We start from the raw sequence: 20,785 nt of genomic DNA, 5'->3' as shown, positions 1-20,785 counted from the left end.
GTGGAATGGCTAAATCGACCTTCCCAAGAACCTTTCGGCTAGTTTCGATCTTATGTGGAAAAGACACTGAACATTCTCGGAAAGAATAAGCCAGCTGCGGCAGAGTAATCCTTTTCTCTTGGCACTAGAAATACTTTGTTCTGGCTCCTAGCATGAGATTAACGGCATCATGGAAGGTGAAAGAGTAGGAGTTAAGCGACGAAAACGTAACGAACTGGCTCACAGTAAACTTTAGTAGTGGAATAAACAGATCACTGCGTTTTATACAGAAATTGTCTTTTCTTGAATAGCTTTAGGTATAGTCATTTGTTCTCCGTATCTGTTGCTTTCGTTGGGGCGTACATATTTCACCGTTCATAGGTACGCATCAATTAGTTGCAACAAACGTACATCACTAAAGTTTGTCTGTCACATCCTGGGCTGCCCCTTACCCCTGACTTTCCGAAATGACAGACCGTATTTGAAGCACGAAGTCGTGCAATGCTCGTTGTGGAAGGATCAGCATTGTGGAAGGCACGTTTGCAGCATCATAAGTAATTGTTGAAAACTAGCATGAGATTTTTAAACATCACACCTGAAACCCACTATGTTGCCACTTTGTTGTCTCCTTCACTCTAATAGAAACATGGTTGCAGAGTTTTGGGCCGGAAGAGTTCCCATCATGCCTAATTTAGCTGCGCAAGAGTCCCGTTCACGCTTCTTATATCAAGCTCCTGCTCATAGTCATCGGCACTACATGGGGAAATAAACTCAGCTTCTCAGGAAACCAATGTTGGGTGTACTCATGATACATGACATTTCCCGTAACATCATGACATTTAAAAAATTTCTGCCGTTGGAATTTATCTGCGCAATCAAAAGCGTTTCGAAAACAATCCACTACCAAGTTCATTGGATGTGTTTTCTAACAAAGCGGTGTGAACACACCTATGAAGGCTACAAAAATGCAGCATTATTCACAATTCTCGTGAGCTTCATGGTTAGTGGCCTATTTGCATAATTAAATGAACAAGCACCCTTACGAATGTACACAACATTCTGCTGAAGGGCTGACGAACATTTATTACGAATTATGTATCTGTGGACAATGAACCCATGGAAGGTCCGCTCATTTGTGCCGTAAAGGATAGCACAAGAACATGACTGTAGGGGTAAATGGGCAATGACCATATCCGCGTTGAAAATGCCATTTTTAGCCTGATGTGCAGCACCTGCAAACATTGTGGAAAATAAATGAACTCTACAATTATAATTTCGCTGAGGACCACCTCTAGTGAATTAAACTATCAAATATATGAAAGAACGCGTATATTATAGGCCAGGCGAACTAGATAAACGGAGCGAGAGAGGAGATGGTCATAAACATTTATTTAGAAAGGTTGGTTGTAAAAGGTTTGTTTGTGCTCTGCAGCCCGTATTTGACTTTTTGCTGCAGGGAGTGCACTGGAGCTGTGGACATTGTTTGGGACAGATCTGGATTTACAGCCATGAGCGACGAGAATCGAGCCAGGTATGCAAGTAATAAATATTTTTATAATGCAGCTACATTAACAAAACGATGGCTACATGCGGAAAGAATAGTACTATTTAGCAACACCTGCAGAAGCTATTCATTTGCGAGAGGGTCACAAATCTACGAACCGAGTATTTCAAACCCAACGTACCTAACAGATATACGTCATTCAAAAGTAAATAAACTTGATTGCTTTCGCATATCAGTTTTAGTGGAGTGCTGGGTGCGGGAATATTTTTCTGATGGCGCGCCAAAATGAACTCACCTACAAGCTGCACAAGCAATGTACGTCTTCAGAATAGAGTTGTGAAGCAGTTAAATAAAAGTAATCTTTTTTTTGCGGAACCTGAAAAGGGTGGTATCTCATAATTGTTTTTTTTTCAGAAAGCCATAGTTTTTCAAAACAACAATAATGAGCTTTTCATTAAGAAGATCCACATGATTGAATGCAGTTTGGAGACTTGAAGCCCGTTACGCAGGAAGTTTATATACGGTTTCAGACACGCAAATTGCGAATGCTGCTCATATCTGCGACGTTCTCGCCGGCTGTTTTATCTTTTAACCGTGCCACTTTCAATACCTTAGAAGACGCCCAGGAGTGGCTTGACTGTGTATGACTCACCGTTGAGCGAGCATGTAGCGAACACGTTATCATGCGAAGAGCTTACTCACTTAATGCCCGACAGTGCCGCGTAGCTAGTCGCGTTACTCCTCGGCGTCTTCTGACGTCGTGAAAGTTAAAGTTCTCAGGGGTTCGATTTGGGGTTTATTAGATCAAAATAGCAGGAATTCAATGCGTTGCAGAAATGAGAAGTACCCGGTGTTGCATGTCTGCAACTGGTTAAAAAGTGCTTAAAGTCGTGAATAAAGATCAATCGCCTGACTTGTTTTCAGCAAATGTTCATTAGTGTAATTTTAATATTCCATCCTATATATACTACCTAGAGCCATATTAAATCCTGTGAGTATGTGGTTAAAATAGTGTAGAAAAATTGGGCATTTACCCCCCCCCCCCCTGCATCCTGGAATTTGAAAGAAATTTCAAATGCGCGTTTTCTGAAACACCCTGTAGATCATTTTCTTAGTAATCAGGTTGTTTCGGTTTGCTTTTGCGCAGCAAATGAGGACAATGCTTTTAAAACTTATCTAGGAGGAGGATAGGGTGGAAACTAGGAGCAGGAGGTGGGGGAAAAGGTACCTGAGGTAACTTCACTTGCAACGGCAATGCCTTAGCATGCATATGTAGCCCTGAGTTGCTCTTTTCTAACGGTTCTCCTCCGCTGTAAGTTGGCCAAATATGCTATCGCTAAAGCGAATTAACAGACAAAGACAAGATTGTTCGATAGAAGGCTACATTTGCGTTTGTAATCGTTCAGGAGAAAACCTATTTCTTGCTTTGCCAAAATTGTTACGCAGGCCCGAATGGGGCCCTCCTGGAATGCTCATTATCACTCAAGACACACTTTAGAAACGGCTAGCGTTTGGTGTCGCACTCTAGATGTGGGATCAGCATCTTGTAGTATCCGTATGCTTTCTGGGCACATGGCTGGTTTTTAATTACTATGGTTAAGAGAGCGATATCAGCGCCTCTTTCTATAGGTCGGTCACTTTGTGTGACGCAGAGTGAAGGTTTAAATTCATAATTGCCCTGCTTACATTTACCTACAGATATGCTGCGGTGATCAAAAGCCTGCTGGCCCCAGACTTCTCGTACGGCATGTGGACAGTTGTTTATGATGCGAAGTGTGTTCCCAACATGGGTGAGCCTGCGATTTTAATGTGCAGTGTTTGCGCTACTTAGAACACTAAAAAGAGACATCCTATAGAATTAATTTATACCATTGAATGTAGGTAAATGATCTACCCAGGTGAACATGATCTGCAAAATATAACAAAAGAGCAATCAATTCACTAAATAAAACATCAAGAATGTTTTAAATTAGAAGCTCAAAGGCAAGTGTTTATGTTCGGAAGCTTAAGGAAATGATCATAATAGTGCAATTGGGCGTTTTTCAATATGGTCACGCAGCCCGAAAAAAAAAAAACACTTAGGTATGCCTTCGTGGGTTAATGCGAACGCATCGCGACGTCTCTATGTTGGCGCCTCGGCCCCGTTCGCATGCTTGCATGGACGTTCAAAGGAGCTGAGCGCAGCTACTAAGTGAAAAGTCGAAGGTTCGTCTATCGAAGTACACGACAGAACTGACCGAAATCACCGCACCGACTGGCAGCGCGGCGAGGGACGGTGCTATATAGAGACGCACAGTTGCCGATCCCTGGCAAACAGCCTAAGCAACCGTAATATTTACCGGCAAACACCTGCGGGAAACGCTACGTGCGAAGTCAAGTTTTCTGGTTTTATCTTTTTTCCCCCGCATGGCTGGCGCCGCCGCTGGCACTGCCGCGGATGCGCGGAGGTAAGCGCCATCTGGTGGTGCTTCAAGGAGCCCAGTGCCGACACGGTGTGCATCTCCCGTTAATCGGCTGTGACCACGTGACCTTTTGCACCATCTCCGAGGACACCGGCGGATTTTCCGCTTCATGAGCCATACAATGCTATAGTTAAAACTGCCGTCAATTATTCGTTCCATTTGGCTGTCTACACATACTGCTGCGTGGCTCGCGGTGCAACCTTCCTGTGACGTGTTGGTAGGTAAAGCTTCGCCATACCGCGCTACTAAGCGGTACGTTTCGCTCCTGCTGCTGAAGTGACTATACGCGTCAAGCCGTAAACTATGCAAAGCAGCAATCAAAGTCAGGTGATCGGACCAAGAACATGGGGCAGCAGATTATTTTGAGGCCACACGCTCACATTCATGTCACACAGGGGCTGGACGGAGGCTGCCACGTGCATAATCAGTCAAATTGAAAGAATACAGGGACATCAGGTATTTCAGCCTACATGGATATTTAAAGCATGGACATTTTTTGAATACTTAACGCACTTTTCGCGGGCAATCTAGGTGTTTGCACATTTCTATGTATGTTTGTATCTAACCATTTTGACGCCTACCTGGGTCACACGGTAGTCCATGGTCGAATGTTAGCGCATCGGGCTTATGTGCTGGGGTAACAGGGTTCGAAACCAACTAGCAGACCAACTTGGGTCACTGAGTATGTGATAATGTGTATAGACGTGCTGTTCTTCAACGAACCTGTTTCACGTTGAAATGAGTCGCTGTAGATGAAGGACATAGTTGTGTTACATGTTAAACAGCAAAGGGCATTCCTTGGATGCTTCCCACGAGGCAGCCCTTGCATCAGCATCCACCCAGGCGGCGGCGGGACCCGACATAGACTGTGACGTGCAAACAAAGGAGCTCACTTTGCGGCTACTACAGCCGCCCCCCTCCGTGGAAGTGGAAGCTACCACAAAGAAGGCTCTCCTTGACCCTGAGAAGCTGACTGTCATGGAGAGCCCACTATTTGATGAAAGGGGCCGACGTCGAGGAATACCTTGGAAACTGCTTCGCCTTTGGTTTCTCAAATGGCCACGTGGTTCCGACGTAAGCGCGGACGATGGCACGACATATAACACGAAGTCCGCGTGGAGGCTGCGACGTCATGGGTGGCATTTCACAAACGATTGCGCGATTGTAATTGGCCGAGGCACATTGATCATATTCCCTAGTGTAGTCACCTAGGGAAATGGACTGTTTAAAAGCGGACACCTTCGATGCAATTAAGTGTCCTGATATTTGTTGACAAGTGTGTCCTGACGTTTCCGAATTTGTGCCCTGAAGTGCAGTGAGCTCATATATTTAAGCTGCTCCCTAATTCTTAAAGGCTGCCTGTGCTATATAGCGCAATTCTAGTTAACGAGTTGTCGTACTCGAAGCGGCGTACACAACTTCCACGTGAAAAAGAAAAATGAAATGCACACACTTATAATTAAAAAGAATTCACTAATGAAGTTTTACCTATCTTATGGCCCACATTGCAAATTGTGAATTCTAGCCGTGGGGTTCGCAATGCGGATCCACTTGGAACAAGTTCTCAGGATGACACTGGTTTTGAGACAATAATCCCCACATGTCGCGGACAAGGGCATTAGCATGTCACTTACTTTGTTAAGAAAACGTCGCTTTATTCATTCAAGCATAAATGTAACCGGAACATCAATGCATTTCTCCGTAAAGTTCGAGAATCGATATCTCGAAACTGCTGTCATTCTGAGAATTCCTTACAAGTCGATCTGCCTTGCGAACTTCACGGCTAGAGATTGTAAATTGCTATATGGACCATAATGTAATTAGTTAAAAAGGGAAAAAATACATTTTTGTTAATTGGTCGATTATGGACTTCGATTTGTTGTTCGAGCAATATCCACCTCCTCGATTAGACCAGCTAATGAACTAAAATTGGGCTATCTGTCACAGGAAACCCCTAATAATTCAACGCCCCTTCAAGTCCGTGAAGATGGTTGAACAGCGAAGTAGTGTTAGTTACACCGAGTGTTACACGATGCCTGTCAAAGTTCGCAAGCAGTAAATATTATAATTCTTTTGTTTCACCATTCTTTCACGTCATTTTCGCTTTTGTGTGCATTCCGAGTGCTTTCTTGTTGCGGATCTCCCAGTGTAATTTTTTTTGCACGTGAGGTATTTCTCGGTGCTTTTCCGTGCTTTTTTCCTGTGCAAGTTGTTCTGCGCCTTTTTGTTGCGCCAGTAAAGAGAGCAAGGTTTGGCTTGAAATAAAAACAATCTGGTTGATTTTTATTCATGTTGTGTGCAATGTTGTACTTACTTGGTCTTTCGTTGTCTCTTCCGCCGCTTGATCTTGAGCTGTCGTCACTTGTGTATGCACTGCTCTGTGTGCCTTCTCCGCTTGCAGTGCTTTATGCGGAGATGTTGGACCTGGAATTGTTTGGTCTTGAGCTGACGGCATATGGCAGCGCTTACATGTCACAATCAGAGCCTTGTGCTTTAGTAAGAAATCTCTCTGTCACGTAAGACAATGAATCCCTCATATCCCCTGAAGCATTGGCTCATGCCCCGTAGTCTCGGCCTCCCCGCTACGACGACAGAAGTGCAATTCTATGCTAAAATGACGAGCGGAAATGGAGGCCCCTGTGAAAGAAGACGACAACGACGACGAACACCTGAGCAGTAGCACGAGCGCGTTTGCGCGGTCGCGCCCAGGGGCTCCAACAAGGCAGCTGTGGAAGAAAGCGAAGACGCTCGAGCCGTGGCTGGACATGAAAGTTTCAGCAAACTCCGACAACGACGGCACACGCTCCGCTAACCAGATCGCTGTAAAAAAGTTTGAAAGTTTTCGCTGAAACATCCGTCATAACATTTGGCAAGAGCACAGTAGTGCAATACACAACCCAGATGTCGGCAGTAAAGCTGTCTCTCAGAAGGACTCCGGCAGCTACGCTTGACGCCACTCTAAAGAAAATCAGCCACGAAGACAGCCTCAACGTCGCCGCCTATCTCTTGTGTGCGTGAGGAGCCCGAGAGCTCACCTACGTGTGCCTCTAGACCTTGCAGAGCATGGACAGCCTACACTACATTCTTCGACGATGCTACGTGAAGTACGAACCCAATAACTGTGTTTCGGTTCGGAAAGCAGTGCCAACGGGTAGTTGGTTAAAAAATTTGGGACGCACAAGTTCCTAGGCCCAGGCCACAAATTTGCTGGATTGTCATTAAAGTTGTTACCACCACCAAACGTTCCTTCAACGGCTGGAGGACTGCATCATGACACCGTGCCCGACGGTGTGAAGCAATCACGGCGGTACCTAGCATGACCTGAAGTCTTTCATGTAGTAACATTTCCTACGCGTGGTATTGTTTTGTGAAAACTAATTCTTACTTCCTTGGTTAGTTTTCTTCATTACGTGCTTTTTTATTTCATGAGCTGTTTGCAGCATCGGGACAATTTTTTTAGAAGGAGACAATTACCCTGCGTACATCGTTTATTCATTTTTCCAGTGCCAAATATCTTACCTGATAAAAACTCTAAATGTTATCGCGCGTCCCAAGGCGCTCCCAAGTGTATGAGAACATTTTCAATTGTTGTCGCCACTTCCATCTGTTGTTTATGCTATCGCCAAACCTTGCAACCAGAGTGTATGCTTGAAGCGAATAGCAGGCAATCTTATTTTCGCGTTCATAGAAACTATGGTGGGATCGAAATACCCATGCGCCCAACGTAGACAGCCCCATCGCGGCTCGCGTACGCACGTGAAATCTACGCTCTTGTTTTACGCGCCCCTCTAGAGTGTCAGGCTCCCCGAGCTGCTCACGTGACATCTCAAAACATCCGAGAGCAGTTCCAAGGTGGCTCGCGACCACGTCAACAGGGCGCGCAATACTGCGCGTTTCCACTATTCCAAGTCAGATGACCTTGCGTTACTCGCGGACGTGCAATACTCATATCCGTTGGACATTAGCTCCACCGGCAGAAGGCGTCAGGAGACGTGCCGAAGCACCCATGTATTCGTTTCTGACCCCTCCATAAACAGACTAGTGAATAAATGAATATAGATTCCGTGAGAAATGCAGTCTTTTGTCATTGATGAATAGTCACTAATCTTGGCAGCATGGCGAGTTCTCTACGCAAGCCTTCAAATGACCGTTATCGAGAGCGTACGTATATTTGTTAGATGACTGTAGTTTACCAGAACGATACAAATAACAGTTTTCTGTAAAGTGAAGCCAGTTATTTATAGTACATGAATGCCTCCAAGACAGCAATTTTTCAAATTTATGTCTGCTCGATTCAAGCTCTTAAGCGCCACTTAGTGTTTTGCAGTTTTATGATTCCGCTCAGTAAGGCGATGCCAACACTACGTGAGCTTGTAATGTCACAAAGATATCTTTCGTTCAGATGGTCTTTGCAACCTGAAAAATAATACGAAAAAATTGTGGCCGGCATACATTCTCAATGCGTACAGCATGGACAGTGCAGTATTTGTTGGTTAGCTAAGTAAAATGTCGGTTGTCTTTCAACAATTACGTCACTATAAGGAGCTGTAGAAACCTCGTGATAAGCAGGTGTTAGTCTTTTTTAAAACATATCGGTATTGCCAAACAGATCGCTGGTTCCTGTACCACGTTGACCATGAGGGTGTCGGTTCACGTATTTTAAATCACCAGTAAAGTACTGGCAATTTTTAGGCATTGCCAGTCTTTTGCGGAATAGATATGTAACGCAATGCCGATGTCTGCAGCTCATTATATCGCGTTGTGGAAATCACCACAGGAGTTCGCCGAGTTGTTGAGACAACGAACTTGGAACAACTTCAGCACAAGCCTTGCGAATCGTTTTGTCGTCCTTTGAGTCTAGTTTGTACTAACTATAGACCTCACACGCCCATTGTAATGCTTCCCATGTTTTCTTCTTCTTTTTAGTCGCGCCCCAAAGCACCGGAGAGTCTGCCCTGAAGGAGCATTTTGGTAATAACTTTTGCCTAAACTCCACACCATGCCACAGTGCATATTTGCGCATATACGTTCGTATATTTTTTCTGGCTTTTCAAGGATACATTATAAAAAAGTGTAAGAAATGAAAAGCTTAATTCCTGGTCACACATATTACTTTGCGACAAATTGTCCTATTTTGTAGTCTCGCTGCAATAGAAATTCTTTGCTTTTCATGTTTATGATTTGCTGATATCTGGAGGCACGTGAGAACAAATATCAATAATTTCTCAAGGTGTCATCTTTCATTATGCAACAAAATATATCAGATGCAAGTATCATGGCACAGATGATTAGATCTTGAGCACGTCGTGATGCTGGTGGTTGAATACAAAGGGATATATTGTAGTGTATTGCAGGACATAACCAACTGGTCTAAACTATCCTAAGCTATATAAACTATGGTGAAATAGAAAAAAAGACATACGCAAAAAACATTTATTAGGCAGCATGCTAATAATTACGGTTCGGGAATGTCTACACGTAAAGAGCAGCTTGTAGGATGCCGTCCTCCGTAGCGTGAAAAATGGACAAACGAAAAGCGTGAAACGGCTTCGTTCTAATGAATGCTCAACTGGCTTTACGTTTAACGCGTGTGCAGCCATTGGCATTTCGGTATTTCGAAACGAATGCGCATCCATTATTAACCACAGTTGCACATCTTCGTTAATGATTCGTGAACAACACACTACCATGGAATGTACCAATTTTAACCGAAAGGTGCCCTTCCAGTTTTGTTAAAAGCGGCCCTTACATTCACTTCAGCTGTAGCGTGCGAGCGTAGCCTGCACTCACATGCAGTATCATTTCTAAGTTTTTGTTTGATTACCCCGGACCTGGTACTTCCCAAGAATAATTTATTTCCCGACAAGCCGAGACGTCGCGCAATTATATGATTTACTCAGTGAAATCTATAATTGCGTGGGATCTGTCTAACATTTCTTGCAGCCATGGTGCAAATATGGAACGCCGGATTTTTGTAGGTGCCACGACGGCTACGCGGATTTAGGCACCTGTGGATAATTTCACTTCAGCTGTAAGCTATTAGCATAGGATGCCTTGACATGCAGTATCAACCTAGGACTTGGGTAAATTTTTTTAGGAAAGCGTTAGCAAATTTGTTTTGCTGCATGAAACGGCCAGTATCAAGTTTCATGAAATCTTTTGAATATGCCTTGTATTAAAGGCCATCCCGTAATGAATGTTCAAAAAAAAAAACGTTTAACATTTGTTGTGACTTCGGGGTGGAGGATGAAAGATGGACCCTTTCCGCAGACAAAGAAAAAACGAAAAAAAATTCATACAATATTTACAAATAGTGGATGATAGCCTACATGAAGCTGTAAGAGCGCACACCGAATGTGCGGCTGGAAGCGACTCTCTCTATTCCCAATGCGCCGATTCTCCCTTAAGTCGCCTTTGGTGACTCCTCATTGGCAGGAACCAGTCGGGGCAGGTGCTGACGTCACTCGCGTCGATTCTTGATTCGTCGTGGAGATGGCTAGGTGCTTTTTGAAGTCCCCCCTCATCGAATTCTAGATTCGCCGTGGAGAAGTGGGAGCTCCCGTCGCCTCGCTGATATGCAAGTAGTATTGCAGCTCCCGTCACCGCGACGATAGGCACGTGGTATTGCACAACACGTTTCTTCTATACACAAAATTGTCTACAATAAAATTCTCTCAATACTGCAATCTCAGGGGTTTTTTGTCGTTCAAATAGTTCTACTAAGTGGGGTCCAAATCGCGCCCTCAATCACGGCTCTCTCGGAGTAAGGAAAACGAATCTCGAAAGCCGTGCTTTTGTATAGTGCAAGCGCAGAATGCGATTGCGGAAGACGCAAATATGTCGCGACGCTTGTAACATTTTCGACATCACCTCTTGTGCTCATGTTTGTGCCACCGCACGCACGGGAATCATATTCATTGTGATCCCCTCATTATCGCACTTAGGTTTTGCATCACTTCACCTCGCTATTGCGTAGCGGAGCTGTTGGTCTCAACGCCAGACGGCGAAACATTGCCCTAGCCGTGTGTTTCTCGGGTGCCATATTCACGCCACAACCTTTTCAAAAGCGCAATCTGGAGGCACTGCTTAGTTGTGGCATTTTAAGAAGTCTGACGCATCGTTATTGGGCGAGTATGTGCATAGGAAAGCCTATAAGTATTTGTGCGAACTGGAGGAAGTTGGAGGACAAAGCAGGCGGTCAAAGTAAACTGCTGGAGTCGTTCTGCGAATAGTGCACGTAATATCAGTAGTAGGTGCTCATTAGAGTAAGTTCTATCGATTCGGAAGCTTGTGTACCATGTTCCGGGGCTGTTGCATGCGATCTTTAAAGTAATGTCACTGCGACAATGAAATCATACATTGCCTATTGACTGTAGTTTCCGCCATACGATAGATTTATCCGACACTGTCTTATCTTGAAAAGGTTACGCTTATTTGTAAAGGCGGTGTCAACATTTTAATTCTACAGCACATCATTGGACAATGCTCAGTTAGGTTAATGCATCATGTTTATCTAGAGCAGAGGAGATAATCCTTTCTTTATTATTTTTTTGTTTGAACCTCAGCCTCCGTTCCTCCTTTGCCCCACTTCTTCTCCGACAAAATAAACATGCAGGTTATTGCTGTTCGCATGCACTCACCTGTCTATCGCTTAGTTTCCTTTAGCGCATATTGTGGTATAGACACACGCTACTGAAGTACCAGTTGTCCTTGTTCGATGTTACCGTTTGTTATCCAAGTTTAGGTATACATTAACTAAAATTAATATGGCGAATCTGGGGGCCTTTAACCTAAAACTATTCCAATCTGTTTTTATTCCAATCACTTGATGTCAAACTTACTTTACAACCGACGCAAGCATTGCGCGGCAACCCGCAGTGTTGTTTGACAGCCCAATCAAACAGTCTTCTCGTTTATAGGATGTGATAATCTATTGCTTTCAAGGCAAATAGCATTGCCTACATTGAGCAGTTTCTCTTATCTTAGTGGCTGACAAGAGTAGAGGAGCACACTCAAATGGCGATAGTTTTGATGGGGCCGAGCCAGCGCAGTGAAAGTAAATAGCCAGATGAGGAGTGTAATTCCGGAGCCTGCGATAGGTACGCTTCGCCTTACTTAGCTTGCTTTGGGTGGCCGAAAATCACGGCGGCGTGCAACGGAAGATTAAAGACGCCATTAAAACCTTAGCAAAGTAAATTTGGCAGTGCGTTGTCATGTACGTACCGAAAGGTCTCGATAACGTTATGCCTGCCACGCAAGATCTTAAATTATTCGCAAATGAATCCAATGCTCCCCGGCAGCTCCGAGTAACTAGTGCCACCACGATCGGCGAGCAGCCACCTTGTATCCTATTCGGAACGCGAATAGTCTGTGGCTATTCAGAAAAAACTTCCAGTTTTGTTGGGCAAAATCTAGTGTCTTTAACGCGTACACGTCCCTTTGACGTGGTGAGTTTTCGTTGTTTTGTGACATCGTGTGAGACAGGTAAGGTGGGCATATCCAGAAAACGTTTCACCAATAGCAGCTGGTGAAATGAAGCCTTTTTCGCTAATGGCGAAAAAGGCATGGAACCAGGAATTATTTTTCTTTATTTCGGTCTAATCATGCATCATTAGTGGGCGCTTATCCTATAAGATGGGGCGTTTTCACGATTTTTGTGTCGTGATGTGACAGACAGGCACAGCGGGTGCTGACGCGAAATTGTTTTGACCAATCGTGGAGGGCTGATTGCAGAATCGGAATAGAAATGTTCAGAATAACTTTACGCTTAGCGCCCTTTTATGAATATTGTGAGACAATCCACTGATAAAAATATATCTCACTATAGGGATTGAATTTTTTGCAAATTTGCACCGGTGTTCTCCATTCTAGTTTTAGTATTCTGGAACCTTAGTCATGCTGTCTTTAGTCTTACTTTTTATGCGAATGAATAACTTTGAATAAATTATTCTTTAATGTGATTGATTTCCAAATGCAGAATGACTCGAGGGCACGAAATATAAAAGATGGTGCAGTATAAATTCATTCAGGGCTTGGCTACTCATGCTTGCCCAAGTTTAACTTGGTTCTTTATTTCTGTCTCTATGCTTCGTCCTCTAATCATTAACGCATGGACACTCCTGCCTACTTACATGTTGCGCCCATGAAACAAAACAGGAATGTAGTGCTCAGAGGCTTAAATGCAATGAATTTACAGAAACTGCCTAATGCATTCCTCGAAAACTAATACTGTTCCATTCCTTTTGCAGGAGATGTGGCAAAGACGATTGCACTGGTGGATAGCAAAGTTGAAAAGACGGCACTATACGCCCAGGGCGGCGGGCCATTTACTTTTTGTCTATGGCACATGACGCCGCACTTGACGTGAGAGCTTAGAATGTTTGCACATAGTACTTGTTTCGCTACAATTGGGGCGTTAATACGCTAATATGTTTTCAGCACTATAGCTCACAGCTATTGTGTAGTGAGTTGTGGTTTAGTTGGTCTAAAAATAAAAGTTCTTCTTAGATATGATGAACACGCTCTGTCTTTCCACACGACAAACTTGAGCTCAACACAGCTGGAAGTAACCTAAACGCTTCGTTACTTTGGGCAGCAAACGCAGTGTGAGCGTTAGGGGAGCGATTATATATAGTTGTGATAACACCTTGGTAATATTAGCTACGACGAAGGAATAATAGTCACGGCAGACGATGTCCTGCCGCAACGACGCCACAAAAACTGTGCAGAAAGGCAGGAAAGCATGAATTATCTATATGCCTGTTCTGCCGCAGTGGACACTTTGCATAGCAATCTTTGTTTACCTTGCAGTGCAGTGCCCAAAAACAGTTGACATATGCCTAGTCGGTCCCTTCGCATTACACGCTAAAAAAAATAAATCAAGAAGCCTACCACTTTGTGAAGAAGCAAGTCCACCGAAGCTGGACTTCCCTCTTTAGATTAAGTTTGTTGAATTTGACTGTTATGGGTTTACTAGTATTCGGCGAATAAAGAAACATTTAACCTATTAGGGACCGGTTTCTTTTTTTTTCTTGCAATATGTTGAAATAAATCTAATATATTAGCTTAGATTTATACTAATAATTCACATGCAAGAATTTATCACTCTTGCCTAATTAGTTTTTGAAATATAGCCCGTAACCATATGGTCACACTGGGCCCTTACGCTACAGCAAAATACGCGAAATTAAAAACTTTCATTTCAAGCCATGAAATATCACAAAAACATACATAGCGAATAGTCGAGCACTTGTTTAGTGTGATATGGTTTAAATCATGGAATACACATGCCGACGTTATACTTCGTGCATTGTGTGTGCACCACGCTGTTGCAATTATCTCATGCACACCTCCACCTCTTGGCATTAAGTATTGGTGCAACGAAGTAGGCCACTTGGTCATACCGTGTACCATTCATGACAACACCAGTCTCTGGGATTCTGCGTTGACCAGGCCCTCTAGGTTATAGTCCCATCGCATCAGGTAGCTTTGTGCAATTTATTTGCCTGCGGAATTCCACCTGCGTGACGTTGAACTCTGTGCTAGGAATTAGCGCCCAAGCGTTGCTGATGGATACATTACAAAGTCAAGTTAACATCGGCCACCAACACTTTTTGCCACGGATTGCGATCCTATAGGCACCTACATTGCATCCATCTGGTCCGTACCTCATATAAAACTTGTACTGAGCAACACTGTTGCTCAGTACAAGTTTCGTACAGTGTTCAGTGTACAGTGTTTCGTACAGTACAGTGTTCGGAAGGGCCACCTTGGTTCGCTTCGTTTCAACACGAGAATACCTGTCTGCAGATGACATTGGCTCTACGCCATGAATGGTGCTTACGATCGTTACTACAGAATTGCATGCCCATCCAGCGGACACAAATTATCCTATTGTCGCTCAGCACGGTATCTTCGTGCCCGCGAGGTTCGCGCTTGACAAATTCTGGTCGAGCGATAGGGCACTCTTTGGGGACATGGTGCTGCTTCACTGTGCCCATGCCTTCGTAGCCCTGTGCCTTGAGATACCTGAGTAGCTGCATGCTTGTGAATAAATTATCAAAATAGAAATAAAAGAGGAAGGTCGTGCGTCTTTGCTGCGAGTTCTTCCACCATTTGATGAAGTGGCACCGCTGCTTTTCCGAAGTACTTTTCACAATTTTCAGATGTTCCGGGATCTCCTGCTTGCCTTGATAGATTTTCAAGTTTACAAGGTATCTGTTCTCGGTATTTAGGCACCATGCTTTATACCCTGCCTACTTACATGTTGCGCCCATGAAACAAAACAGGAATGTAGGAACCACTGCGAGAACGTGCCAGCAGACGCGCAAGAGACGAAAATGCAGTTAAAACACAAAAGGTTGGGTAGCCTAAAGGCCCAGCGTAGCCATATGGCAACGCGCAAGGTAACACGTTCGTTCATGGATAAATCAAACATTAATACTTCGCAAATGCTCATCGAAGGTAACATATTCAAAGAGCAATACGGAGGTAAGAAAAGCTGACTATTGCTTAAACAAGTAGAGAAAAAAAAACACACCTACCCGTTGGAGCAATGCATGGCAACGCTACTCACACAGCAACACTCATTCCCGCCTTTGCGAGGGGCTCCCACAATACGACTGACAGCTGCTGCCACTTGGTATCCGTAAAGGGAACTCTAATCTGTCACACGGCACGTCAAAGGCGATTTTGATGGCGTTTTGCTAATCTTAATTGAAATCCACTGTGCAGACTAACGTGACCATATGGTCACGCTGGTCTTTAATGGGTTTAACTGAAATATCCCGGTTATCATCATTTATTTCCTGACCATTATAACCACGGCCTTGTGATCACTCTGTTACACGGCAAGTGGTTGCACTTCAACAGTGTTCTACTGTGTTCGGCTCTGTTAATGTTCTTTCCTAAACTTACGTCGATGCACGATCGGTGACGAGTGGTGGGTACGGTGGCATCGGTGAAACACTCGACGCCAAAGCGCTCCAAGATGAAGGTAAATATCCGCCCCCTTTGGGGTCCGCTCACATCGCCATTGAAATCTCGCACGATGACGAGGGGTGTAAGGTCACTGGGCCCAATCTTCCCGAAGACGTGCACAATATCCGTTTGGATCGCGACACGTCCCACACGCAGTCTCTTGCTCCACGTCTTCGGAGGAGGTGCACTGCCGGGAAGCGACCACGGCCATATCACGCTGTTGCGCATCACGCACGCCGTGAATAGTGGCCAAGTCTCCGGTGAACCAAAGACGGTCACACACAATTGGTAGACAGCGACAATGACGTTTTATTATGGCGCGGCTACGCCAATCACGGCGCGCGCTCAAGTTGGGGCATATGCGATCTGACGTGTTGCAAATAAAGAAACGATAAAAGAAACGGAGACGGGTAGACAACTACGGGTTTCTCGCTCTGTGCTACGATAAGAACGATTCGTGGTGTGCTGAATTCTGGAGCTAGAGTTCGTTCTCAATTTTTGAAATGGTCTGTAAGAATGGTGAATTCTTTAAATAAATAGTACTGCACACTATTTTAGGTAAACACTACCTGAGGAGGCAAATAACAAAATTTTCCAGAAAGTTTTGTCTGAAGCAAAAAGAAGGCGTGTCCACACGTAAGGATCCCGTTTGTCTTAATTGCTATTTATGTTTTCTGTTAAGTATTTAAATATATGACTGGGAACACCGTCTTTTATGTTTTGGTTTACTTGCATCAGTAATGGCAAGAGGGTCCAAGAGAGGGTACCGTGGTTAGTTTATGCTCAGGATTAGCGGGCAATGTATCAATTTTACAATGTTGCGAACACTTGCGGCACCCTATTAAAAAAGATGTTTGCACCCTTCGTGCCTTGTTCCCAAACAATATTCGTCTCTGAACAACAATGTGCATAGAGAATCAATTATAAATCAAGACAGAAACCAAGCAAGAGCGCCTGCACAATAACACAAAGGGCAGTGCCTTACCATTCCAGCCGCGAGCGCTGTAACACCGCATTTAATCATTGCGTCACATCAAAGCTCACGCCGCAATCTGATGCCGGGAGGTGGAGAAAGCGCAGGTGGAGAAAGCGGAGGTGGAGCGCGCTGCTGCTCAAGGCAGCGCGTCAGCACCACTCACTTTGAACGCGCTTGGCTGGCTTTTCCGATCGTCCCGAGGTGGTTGCTATCGGAAGCGTCAGCGACTTCTAACCTTTGACTGCAGATGGCGGTAGTTTTCTGTCATGGGAGCTGGCTGCTTAAGGGCGAACACATACCGGAACAAATGGGTGCCACACGATGAGGCATGTGCGGGCTGCAAGAAAACCCAGCAAACGACTCAGCACATCGACATGGAATGCCATGATATTCCCTTACTGAGACCCGTGGGTATCGCACCTTCATGAAGGGTCGGAATTCAAAGATGAAATGACTATCTGGCTAGCAGTCCACACAAGAAAGAGACGATTAGAGTATTGATAGAAAATAAGATGGAAAGGATTGATATAGCGGGAGTCATTAGAAGAGTAAGTGATGGTGCGACAAAGGTCTTAAATACGTTAATTAACATCGACATCAGATAGGGGAAACATTAGATAGCGATAGATGTAGTAAAACGCAATAAAAGAAAGCAGGCTAGCTGTCTATTTGTCCCCACCCCGTTTCAACGAGGAGGACTATAAACATCCCCATCATCGTCATCATCATCATCATGACCAATACGACGAAAACGGCGACATAGAAAATTCTTTTTGATTGTGTACAAACATGCTTCCAGATAAAACGTTCCGGAGGAAATATTCCCTACGAGATGATGAATGTGCTTGCTGCAGCTAAAGTCAAGAGTGAGCTCAGCACATCATAGTTGAATGCCGAGTTAACCATCTAGCAAAATCCGTAGGAAGCGTTCACCTTCAATAAGCGACGTGATTAATAGCGCATGGTAACATTAGCTGGTCACTGGCCTGGACAAGCAAGAGACGTTTAAAGTACTAGCAAACAAAAATCACATGAGACAGCGATAGAGCCGAGATCGCTAGAGGCATAGTTAAGTTTCTAATACACAGAAAGAGCTGTTAAGAGAGAGAAAAAGGTCACGGATAGACTGGCAAAATACCACACTACTCGGGTGGTTAACCTTACCAGCTCTGGCAAGCTTTATCAGTTGCACCATTTTGAAGTGTATTCCAGCAACAATCATAATCAGGATTTACAGTACACCTCTCCAGAAACCCAGTATTCCACAGCGCAAATATGTTTATGGACACAACATTATAATTTGAGGAAAAGTATCAACGAGAAAATTCTAGAGCGAAATGAAAAACTCTCGATACTGCTTTATGTCGCTTGAGCCTGAAAGGAACCCGCAAATGTATGCAATATTGCCGCGCGACTGGCATCACCAGGCACTTGAGGTGCACTTGCGTGCTTCTTTCACGCTCGGAAACACAATCTAATGTAGCACGTATTGACCAACAGAAAGCTGTATCGGGAGTTTTTCATGTCGCTACGCAATTTTCCCATTGATACTTTTCATGTACTCATATAATTTGAGATTTGACTATTTATTAAGACTAATTATATGATTATGCGGAATAGAAAAAAAAGTGATTTCACTATCTCCAAGTGACGGCAAACAACATTACCTTCGTTCTGTCTTGTGACTGGCCATGAGGAAGCGATGGGACGTTGTTTATTTCATGGGCAGCGCTCAGCCAGCAGCATGTATTTTAACCGTCATCCGACAAGAGCTTACCATGTTCACCGAAGGCACGCTTGAGAGCAGTACGATACCAATGCGCAAGCACTCCATCACGTAGCTTTTTTAAGATTTCGCGGGTTTTGTCTGCCCGTCGGTGAAAAATACCATGTGAGACTTATCGTAAAGGCAAGAAATCGACTTGTGGTTTCTGAAGGTGCTCTACAAATCTGCGTGCTATACCTGGGGTTCTGAGGCAATATTTAAAAAGTTGGGTAATTAAACATAATTGGTGAGTTATGGGGTAAACAAAAAATTGTCTGAGTTACCATCGGCTTTTGCGAATAGAATGCGTTCGGTTCAATTCACTTCCGACGCGTCTTACGTCACCACCGCTGGGAGGCGGTTATCAAAAGTTCAGAGTTGGCAGACAAGCTCTGGGCCTTCCGGCAAGCCGAAGATGCCGCTCGAGCACGCAGAACGTTAGGAAAGTTGCCAGTGTGAACACGAGCCGTTGTCTCGACCATCGTTCAACCATCCGACAGATTGTCCGCGAGGAAGTTTCCCACCGCGAAGAGATGTCGCGTGGAACAGCTGACGAACATGGCTTGTACTCGTCACGTAAAGTTATGACTGCGCCCCATTCGACCCCTTGGTAACCGATGTTGGTAACGGATGTTGTAACCGAGGGGCCATGGATTACCGCGCAGGCCCACAGTCAAGGACTAGAACACTCTCTCCGACTGCGCGCTATGACCGACGCGCTGAGCACACGCCTTCTCGACGCCCGACGTACCGTCCTGACACACGCGATGAACCAACCCAATACACGAGGGAAAATGATAATAATTGTTTCATCGAAGAACAACCAAGGCTTCGACCTCTCCCGGTGTGTTATTCCTGCGGTGTCCCGGGTCACGTATCGCGGTTTTGCAACCACCGTATGATCGCGTTCTGTAGCGAGCCCTAAGAGTTTTCGCGACCCTCAGAACAGCCCCATGGAGTCCTGTGGCCAGCACACCTACCGCCTAGTTACGAGTATTGACTGAGCAGCTCCCGCAATTGCTCCCCGGCGTCTGACATGAGTTTCACGCCCCCACCGCGTCTTCCTGCTCCCCGTTCTCCTTCACCGCTGCGTCGCACCACGATTCCTTCATCGCTAGTGCGGCCGATGAAGGTGAGGTCGCTGGAAGATGTTTTACTGACAGAAATACCTCCTCTGTTGATTATTAAAAAGAAAGTACGCGTTCTTCTGAATAATGTGCCTGTGATGGCGGTGGTGGACTCAGGCACAGCGATTTCCTTTATGGGTGTTTGTTTGAAAGAGGTGTTAGGGCGAAAAGTTGTGTTTAAATGGGAACAAGCTTCAAAGTGCTGTGGAGTGAACGGTGATTCGTTCCGACCTACTGGTTTGTGTTGTGCGGACGTGTGATTGGGAGGACATGTTAGTAGGATACAGTTTACGATTATTTCTCGGCTGACACATGATGTTATTCCAGACATGGACGTCTAGCGGCAATGTGACGCTAAGTAAACAAGTTGCCCAGCACGAGTGAACGCCGAACGTTAGTGGGTGTGCTTTCGAGTCAGGTTTAGATATGTCACTTCGCACAGAAGGACAAAATACCTTTAATCCATGGGTTCGGACACGGGTTAAACACGGGTTCGGAAAATTTGATTACAGAAAAGCCATATCACGCTTCACCGTCAAAGTGCCAGATTATCAACGAATAAGTGCATTAAATGATAAAAAAGGAGTCATACAAGAGACAGTGAACCCGTGGGCAGCTCGAGTGATTTATGTCACAAAGTAAGATGCGTCATGTAGATTTTGTTTCGACTATGGTCGATTGAATGCTGTAAAAAAAAGGACGTGTGCTCACTTTTTCTCTTGATGTCGCAATAAAATGACTTCATTCCGCCTCTATCTTTTCCTCAGTATAGTTGTAAAATGGCTACTGGCAAATTCCGATGCATCCAGTGGGCAAAAAAAAATGGCTGTGGCTTAGGTAAGGTTAAGCCCAGGATGCGAAGCATACTAGCCTTTATTTTAGTTGTTGAACCACTGTTTAGCCTGGTGAACTGCTGTTGCTTGGCTATATTTGGTTCGGCTAGACGAAGAAACAACTCATGCATTACTTCTTCGCCTTCAAGAGTGGAACGCG

At 44.6% G+C, this 20,785-nt stretch overlaps 1 protein-coding gene across 2 annotated transcripts in view; it reads left to right on the top strand.

The window, feature by feature from the left end:
• Positions 1-13,458, top strand: part of LOC139059894 (thiopurine S-methyltransferase-like) — an 81,860-nt gene extending 68,402 nt beyond the window's left edge. Inside the window, exons 6-9 of one of the 2 annotated variants that reach the window (XM_070538443.1) lie at positions 1,436-1,510; positions 3,182-3,273; positions 8,872-8,916; positions 13,194-13,458. In XM_070538443.1, the coding sequence (XP_070394544.1) occupies positions 1,436-1,510; positions 3,182-3,273; positions 8,872-8,916; positions 13,194-13,312 (331 nt within the window). In that variant the 3' untranslated portion in view covers positions 13,313-13,458. Of the gene's footprint in view, positions 1-1,435; positions 1,511-3,181; positions 3,274-8,871; positions 8,917-10,380; positions 10,602-13,193 lie in introns of those variants that run through there. The other variant, XM_070538444.1, reaches the window with a different exon arrangement.
• Positions 13,459-20,785: the final 7,327 nt, after the last annotated feature.

Source organism: Dermacentor albipictus, chromosome 5 (genome assembly GCF_038994185.2).
Source record: "Dermacentor albipictus isolate Rhodes 1998 colony chromosome 5, USDA_Dalb.pri_finalv2, whole genome shotgun sequence".
In the NCBI taxonomy this organism is placed as follows: Eukaryota; Metazoa; Arthropoda; class Arachnida; order Ixodida; family Ixodidae; genus Dermacentor; species Dermacentor albipictus.
Note: the sequence above shows the minus strand (reverse complement) of the source record. Positions and strands in the feature narration are given on the sequence as shown.